This window comes from Cercospora beticola, chromosome 3 (genome assembly GCF_033473495.1).
Source record: "Cercospora beticola chromosome 3, complete sequence".
Taxonomy (NCBI): domain Eukaryota; kingdom Fungi; phylum Ascomycota; class Dothideomycetes; order Mycosphaerellales; family Mycosphaerellaceae; genus Cercospora; species Cercospora beticola.
Window position 1 is genome coordinate 2,389,452 of NC_088937.1, and position 8,581 is coordinate 2,398,032.

At 48.1% G+C, this 8,581-nt stretch overlaps 2 protein-coding genes across 2 annotated transcripts; one reads left to right on the plus strand and one right to left on the minus strand.

The window, feature by feature from the left end:
• Nucleotides 1-2,916: 2,916 nt before the first annotated feature.
• Nucleotides 2,917-3,611, minus strand: RHO25_004916 (uncharacterized protein; the record flags this gene model as incomplete). The annotated part of the gene is made up of 2 exons (XM_065602601.1): nt 2,917-2,983; nt 3,034-3,611. The coding sequence occupies 2 exons, from the start codon at nt 3,609-3,611 to the stop codon at nt 2,917-2,919; spliced, it is 645 nt and encodes a 214-aa protein (XP_065458673.1).
• Nucleotides 3,612-7,209: 3,598 nt separating this feature from the next.
• On the plus strand, nt 7,210-8,079 carry RHO25_004917 (uncharacterized protein; the record flags this gene model as incomplete). Its single annotated transcript, XM_023595829.2, has 1 exon — nt 7,210-8,079. One exon carries the CDS (start codon nt 7,210-7,212, stop codon nt 8,077-8,079), a length of 870 nt encoding a protein of 289 aa, XP_023458025.1.
• Between the last annotated feature and the right edge of the window lie 502 nt (nt 8,080-8,581).

Consider the following 8,581-nt stretch of genomic DNA (forward strand, 5'->3'; position numbering starts at 1 on the left):
TATATCTAGACCGAGGTATTTATACTAGATTTAGTATAACGTATATAATAGCTAAGTCGCTACTCTATCTCTTTTCGAATATAGTTACTCTATTATAGTATAATCGAGATAAGTAGTAGTTATTTAGTAGTATAGATAATAATATAATATAGATTATAGAGTATAGAGAGTAACTTAGATAAGCTTAATAATATCTCTCGATACTAGTAATAATCTACTAAGTTATAGTTAGACCTAATCGCTTATAAGATATACTAGAAGTAGATAACGTATTCTACTCTATTTAATCTAAGAGCTTAGTATAGAAAGAGTAAGATAATTATTTACCTAACTTGCCTATTTAACTTAGAGATAAGCTAAGTAGTTATAAGTATAGTCCGATATATTCTTCTTATACTCTAGAGAACTATATAGAAGTCGATAGTAGTAATAATAAGATAAGACTATAGAAACTATAAAGATATCGCTAATCGATTAGCTATATTCCTCGAGATATTCTAGAGACTAGCTCTTCTTAGTAATAGAGCTAATTACGCTACACTTCGAATATTATTTTACTCTACTAGAGAATAGTCGTATTTTAGGACTTCTAGTCTAATCTCTAGCTAGAATAGCCGGCCGATATAGAAGAGTATATATACTCGGTAGAATTATAAGAAAGTATCGGCCTATCTATATCGCCTAGAGTAGATAAAAGCCTCGGTCTCGGTCGCTTACCCGATAACTAGCTATAGACTAGCCTCGAATAGCTAGGCTATAGAGACGTTACCCGGGACGATTACGTAAGAATAGATCTTCTATTCTTCCTTCTAAGCGCTACTAACGAGACTAGTCTTTATACGAAGATAGCTAGCATCCTCGACCTAAACAGAAACCTTAGCGTAGCTATAACCGCTCGAAAGTCTTACTACGTATGCGCTATACTAATAGCGTAGCCTGCCTATATCGCTCTACGAGCTCTATCTCTCGGACACTACGTATACGTATTAGAAAGCATACTCGCTAAGGCGCAAGCCTGCAGGCTATTTCCGGCGTAAAGGACCAACCCTGCTCGAGTCCGGTCTATAATATTAAGGATGGGCCTACGTGGGCTATCGAGAAAATTATAAGCAGTCGACGCAAGGACGGCAAAACGCTCTACAAAGTGAAGTAGGAGCTAACGTAGGAGCCGGCGGAAAGTCTGCGAGAAACTGCGGACAGAGCTATTGCTGAGTTTCACTATGGAAAATCCTGTTGAGGCTATTACCATTAGGGCTCCGCTTGACGAAATAAAGAGATCTAAGGGAGAAGGAGCGAAAGTCCTGTGTCTAACATGCAGACCTGACTCGCTGCGAACGTCTGTGTGCAGATTCTCCGCTACGAAGATGAGCGCACTGTCAGGTTCGCCACAGCGCTTGTTGCAAATCAAATGACGTTTCACCCCACTCAACTCTCTGCGCACCGAAACCAACGAGGTAGTCGGTGGCTGCTTGCACCGGAGGAGAGACAGCAGCTGTCTGTTCTATTGCATCAGAATACTCATCGTAGATTGCCACCGGTCTGGCCGGAATTCAAGAGTGTCATGCGTCTTCGTATGCGCTTTTATGGCGAGGTGCAAAGGCGCAAGATGAGGAGGGAATGTTCTGCGGATGTCTGTGGTTCGTCACCTTGTTATCCTTTTGGAAACCCAGATTCCCGCGCTGATGTTGATCTCTAGCCTGAAATCAGTGTTGATGACCGAAATGCATCATGTCCGTGCCAAACTCCTCCATGCGCAGCACGACTGCGGGAGCGATCTTCATATCCTCATGCTCCTCGAAGAGACCATCGGTGCCAAACTTGGCGCTCAATGCCATGTCAACCAAATGCCGGAACCTTGTCAAAATCCCCGTCAGATATGCGGCCTGCGCCGCTCGACTGTTCCTTTCGGGTCTCAACGCTTTCAATTTGCTTTCCGCGCTGTCTAGATTCTTTTCCACCTCGAGTCGCACCAAATTCCTACTTTTCCGTGTGCTCATTCGTCAAGTCACACGATGCTGCCGTGACCGTGGACAGATGGTTGCAGGTTGGGTCGCTGAACACCAGTCAATACACGCTGAAACAGGGTGTTGGAAGTCCAATGTGAGCTAGATCTAAGTGAGGTCTGTCATTGCTTTAGTTCTCACCCGAGTAAGTGTGTGTTTCTGCCGCAGGGCTAAAGGAGTCTGCTGTGGTAAAATAGTACTCTCTGTTCTGGATCCACATTGTAGCATTCACAGGGATAACTTGGCAGTCCCAGGCAGGGTCTTCTACGTTGCAGAAGGGGGTTTGTTGGCTATTGTTTGTGGTGAGATTCTCTGCTTCGAAGCGTAAGGCACGAGGTCTGACGGATTCTTGTCGGACCATGCACGAAGGATTAGCGGGATCGACTGGTTATTTGGCAGTCAGAAAGCAACACCAATTCGAGAACGACGACGACATTTACTTCCGCAAATAGCAAACAGTCTACGTCATCTGCCGTAGATACGGCTCTGCCCGTTACGTCAAATAGCCAGAATTCTACCGAAGCCTACATCCAGTCGTCTTGGTCGACGTCCAAGGATAGAGGTTTCCGATTTCGGTCGTCTGGCCCTAGAAGCACGTCCGGGAGCGAACCAGAGATACGAGACATAGGATGTCTTCAATCTGGTTGATCATGTACGAGTTGCTGCCTATCGACGGGATATTCGCGCTCTCGCCATGATTCTACCAAGGATTAAGATCGCTGTCCACAGATCCACTTTCTGCGCTGCTCATGTCATCGAAGACCTGATGCTTATCGACGTTTCATGTTCGGACATTTCGCTCACATTACTGACACTTCGTCGTCCAGGCATCTGCAGGTCTTGTCGCTCGGTACTGAACGAATTCGCGAATGGCGCGAATTGTCGCTGAATAACCCTCGTCATTTGGTAGCCACTATGGTAATGCGTCTTCTGACCAGATATCGTTTATGCGTTTGCGAAATGTTTCGGGATATATGTAGCTGCTCAAGGTTCAGCTTCCTTCTCCTCGTTAGACACAAATCGTACTAACCCGAGCTGTTCGATGCAGGCAAACTTCCTCCTGCACCACCAATTGTACCGGTCCTGCTTGGGTATGAAGAGACTTATGATGCCCAAACCCGCGCGACAGCTTAGGACTGCATTCTGCACACCTTTATGGTTGTACTGGATCGCATCGAATAGCCTTGCCATTTTTATCGCAATTCGCGCGAGCTTAGCGGAAAGCGGCTGTCGGGATGCAATCCCGAGCTGATACTTAAACGTAATTTCTATCGCCATGTATTCCATAAGGACGAAATCCAACGTGACCCAGTCCCCTATAAGGAAGTGCGACGTATCGATGAATGCGTTCTTGATTGTATGTCCGAACTCTACTAGCTCTTTCGATAGCGATTTGATCCCTGCTCCGAACGTCTTATCGCTGATTGCCTTCTCCGCCTTGCCGGCGAAGAGGATCGCCACATCGGTCGCTAGAAGCCGCAATGTCGCAAAGTACGATTGAAACTGTGCCCCGCGGTCTTCTGGTTTATCCTCAAATTGCCGGTTGTAGAAGTCGGCAGAAGCAGCAAGCCATTGGCGGTCCAGTGTCGTATCTGCTCTCGGAATCATGCCCGAGAAGAGCTGGAATCGAAGGTACTAGTTAAGGATCATGCGACTAGTGTTATTACGCAGAATGGTCTGGGGCGTAAAGAGCTCTATGAGAAGTTCATACGCTGCCCTGCGGTGATCAAGCAAGTTGACCAAGTCGCCCAAGAACTCCTGGCGAGGTCATCAGCTAGCTAGATAGGCCTATGGAAGACGAAGAACCTCATAACTCTATTATTGCTAGCTGAAGTATTGTTAATAAAGTCGCAATGCTGTGCTCTTCCTTCTTTAGCGACTGCTGGAGAAAGGCTATCGACTAGTTGTAGTAGGAGAGGAACGTGGAAATATCACTATCATTCTGGCCTATTGTGTGGTGATAGGCAGCAAATGCCAAAATGGCGTGAAGGAGTGCTGCACTCTGATCGTTTATCGCAATCTCCATAAATGCCGTTTTCAAAAAGCCCTCTCTGTCGTGATTGAAAGCATAGTAGTGATGCGTTATATGCTGCTGGTGGAATTTGAGATAGTATTTTGCCTCGTCGGTAAGAGAATTCCAGTGCGTCGTACTCGCTGTCTCAGGAGCAGATGCTGCGTTCGTTGGATATGTGCACTCCCGCTTGCCCTTCCAACACCCTAGAACTTTGGTCAGCCCGGTCTTGTTGTAGGCTCTTTTAGCGATTCATACTCTCGCATATTGGATAACTCTCGTCACACTTTCGCCAATTGTAAACTCATAGTTGTAAAGCCTTTACGCACATGCTCACCTTAACTCTGCGTTGCCTGCAGGTATAGCAGCCGCTCCTTGTTCGCTGATGCCTTACATATTCTGCCCCCTGCAGCCTCTGGCGTCGTGTTTGTCGACGTGCTTGTTGAAGAAGCATCGGCTTACTGGTATCCTCGAAATTAGAGTAAGAAATTGTGCTCTCTATGGACATCGTCCGGATCTGGCGCAATCTTCGCTTCTGCTGATATGCTCTCGAAGGAATGCTAGAAGTTTGAGGACACTGATGACCGTCCATAAAAGAGTTGACTAGACTGTTGCTGTTTTTACAGCTGGTAGCATCTCTATAAGCAGCAGAGAGAGGTTGTTCTCGAGCAGAGTCGTGCGGTCACGACAGCTACGTCGTACAGCGTCTTTACGATCTACGACCAGGATCCCGAACTCAGCAGGAGAGTTCATTGAATACAAAGGCTCGAAAAGCATGCATCTGTAAGGGTCTGTACAAACGTTATTCCCGGAGTGCTAGCCTCTATTCACGAAATTGCAAAGCTGGAGCATCGCAAGGAGGGCGATGCTCTACTCCTTGTATATCATGAACCTTGTCGAAGCGAATCGAAGGTCAAAACGTCCGTGCTCTCCATGGGGGTCAGATCCAACTGCTGGCGCAGCGTCATTCTCAGGCACAGCCTGTAACAGCATTACCAGATTCCAACTAGTGCAGCCACGCACGGGGCTGTCATGAAGAGCAAATGCAAACGCAAGCACCCTCTTCGGTCACCTATCAACAGTACGCGAAAATCAATACAAGTGACGCAACAATGGTCAAAACATAAGAGATGGAGTGGTGAGGACTCCATGCATGGCCAAGATGCCTAGGAAGCTGCAATGATTGTTTCCGTAGGATACCAAGATAATTAGCATGGATAGGCATGACGATGCTTTGTGTGCCACGACTCTGCAAACACATTCATAAGATGATGGTTGAACACGTAATACACAGGATTCAGAGGATCGGCAACTAAGCACACTTAGGAGGGTGTGATATTGTCCCCAGAATATCAACTACAGGAACCCCAGAATATGCCGTACACCTTGTGACACTAGGAAACGCTGCTAACTTCGAGGTCGGATAGTAAATAATGATCCAGAACGAGCCAGATATTCGGTTTTGCCACAGAGGTCAAACAATTACCAATGCCTCAGAATCGACCACGTGTCCTTAGAAGTTACCGCAATAGATCGCCCCTGCTGACGATAAGACGAACGGTGATTTTAGTTGAATTATTTATTCATGTTTCTTGCACAGATGTGATTCCCTTTCAGTCCTAGTGCCGCAGATCAGCAGCTCTAGCTTCAGCACGGGCTTAGCCCTCCAAGCTTCGTACCATTTATGGTTTAAGCACGACCCGAGTCTATTTAGCCATGCTGCTCGTCCATCCCGGCGGACTCAACCTCCTCAAAGAGCAAACAAACACCTGCGTTGTGCTGTTCTCCAATCGGGAAGTCTATGCTGTGCGGAAGAGCTCGATCCAGGATAACGCCGATGAGATGCGGCGATACTCGTCTCGAATTGAGGAGCCGAGGCGCAGACGTGCCAGGGATTCTGCCGCCTGCTGGTCACTGCTCTGTTGGAAATATGAGAGGGTTTTCATTGCGCACTGCAGGTGAATTTCCCCGTACACCAGATCATACTATAGTTGCTGGCGCTCCGTGATGCCCACTCTAACGTCAGTAATCGCACGCCAATTTCCCTTCGTTACAGCGATTGCACATCGGATGCTCACCTGAGCACTAAAATGGTGTCGCCGCATCGGTCAACCGATTATTCTCAATGAGGATAATGAGTTTGCGAACCTTGACTTTTGCACGTCTGCAAATGATACAGGCATTGGTGACTTGAGCTCAGCGATCCTTTTCTTTTGCGTGGTTCAGCCTTCATTCTTAATTTCATGTTGCGGCTGTTAATAGCTTTTGTTCGCGGACTGAATGTCGGCCTCAAGAGCTGGGTGACCCCTTCCCTGTTCACGAGTAACATGGCTTACGGAGTCGGTGCGGTTCTTCGACATCCGCCGTGCTTTGCGACTGCCCGTGCCGCAGCCCTCTGGTCTCCGCGTTCCGCTGTTCCACGATCTGGGACAGCGCTCGAGCTTCCGCGCCGTCTCTTCGAAATCCTTTCAGAGGCGGGAGCTCACGGAACTTGGCCTCCATCTCTACCAATTTCCTATCGCGGTCCTGAACCTGCCCTTGGAGCCGTTGGACCTTATGTAGATTCCCTTGATCCTGAGCAGCTATCCGATTGTTCTGCTCCTTTGTCCATTCACTCTGTCCGGTCCGTGGACCAATACTCTATTTCAGAGTTCTCAGTCGCACAATGCGCAGTTGTGCTGTCCGTCTGTTTGCTCTGGCTTGGAACTTTCTAACGCGTTATGCTTCGGAAATATAACACCGACGACCTTGTTGATAGGGTGGCACCGAACGCGGTGGAAGCCGAGTCTCGTAGTAGGTCTTTCCTGCCTTGCTGTTCTCAGCATATGGAGTTCGACAAGGGGCGCCGTTCAGGACTGGCTCAAACTCTACGTCTGCATGAACTTTTGCGGTTAATGCAAGACCTGCACCTCTGATCCGTAAGAGCCGTGCTTATAATTACCATGCTCCAGGATCTTGCTGATTATGAGCACGGCTCTTACGGATCAGAGGTGCAATCGAGCATTTCGCACACAGCATCAGACCCCGCCTTGCCTGCGCATCCTGGGCAGGAAGTAAATGAGCGGCACACCGTGCACGGGACTTTGATGTTGCTTTTCTACTCAGGAAGTCAGCCTACGAATCTATGCCCGAGTATGAGCGCGAAGGAACGACGGATACCTTCGATTCATATCTCTCGCTTGTAGGTCGTGCAGTATGCTCTGGCTCTGGATTTCCAGTCTACTGCTGGTTAACGGCCTGCCACATTATGATTTCTCCACTCGTCCGGACGTTGTAGCTGCGGCGCGGGGCCAGAGTACGAGATTCGGCAAGCGACTTGCAAAGCGACAGCAAGCATGGACAGGTTACTATCCTTCGAACTACTATTCGACCGGATGGCCATTCTCATACTTCACCTCTTATTACTACGATCCCTACTATCCGAACGATGCTTACAGCACGTATTATTATCCTCAGCCCATATCTCCACCACTTCGAGAAGACTTGGGTCCGAACCCTCCATACGTAACGCCGAAGTCATCATACAATCCGTGTGCCGACCCTAACAGCGTTAGCTGGACAGTGGAATGCAATGGTGGTGGGTCTCAGAAGACAACGAAGATTGACGGAGGCGTACATTCCCTTCAAGAGACATCTTCCTTTTTCACTTGGAAGTATGGACCCAAATCGCCCTTTAATCAACCTTTTGCGGCAGTGGGCAATCCAAGCCTCAATGGCCAGTTCAGCGGCGATAACGACGACGACGACAGCGAAGATTGCGTTAATGGCATTGATCAAAACGGCAATGCATGCACGAACAATAATGATAGCGGCGACGGCGGCGGTGGGGGCTACTGTGTCAACGGCTTAGATTCATTCGGAAACTCTTGCGGCAATAATAACAGCAACAACAATAGAAATGGTGGTAATGGTAGTGATTGTGTGGATGGCTTTGACTCGAATGGTAACGCATGTGGCGGAGGCAACAATAACAACAATGGTCTGGCTGCTGCAAACGCGAACGTGGGCGCTACTCCGAATATCAGTCCAAATATAAGCCCCGGCATTACGGTGGATCTGCGATGATGAAACTCGGATTCAGAGGAGGTGAAAGGGCGGAAGGAAATGGACTGAGGGTTTGGACGTTGCTTTTGCATGCTTCCATCCACTTCCGCGGGCACGGAGAAGCGCTTTTCACGACAAGTGTTTCCTTTTCGTACGCAAAAGGTACAATGAACAGTCCCCTCGCTGAATCTACTGCGTGTCTTTCTACTCTAGACATGGGTGTAATCAAATGGACAACGCGCTTCTCGTTTTCAGCAAGCTGAGTATTACAGAGCTCCCGATCCTCCTAGCCTGATAACCGATACACACCACTAAAACTCCACGCTGCGATCATGGATTAGTGATCACCAACGTTGGACGGTACATTGAGGGGGGTACCCTGCTCTGCACCCCTGTTTGATCCTTGATCTGGAATCAAAAGAGGGCAACATGAGGGCCAGCCTCACACTTCCTTGACGCACCGGTGGAAGGAAGCAATAAAACTTTGTGATGTTTGAACCTTTAGGGTAGCCGCCTAAGTAAT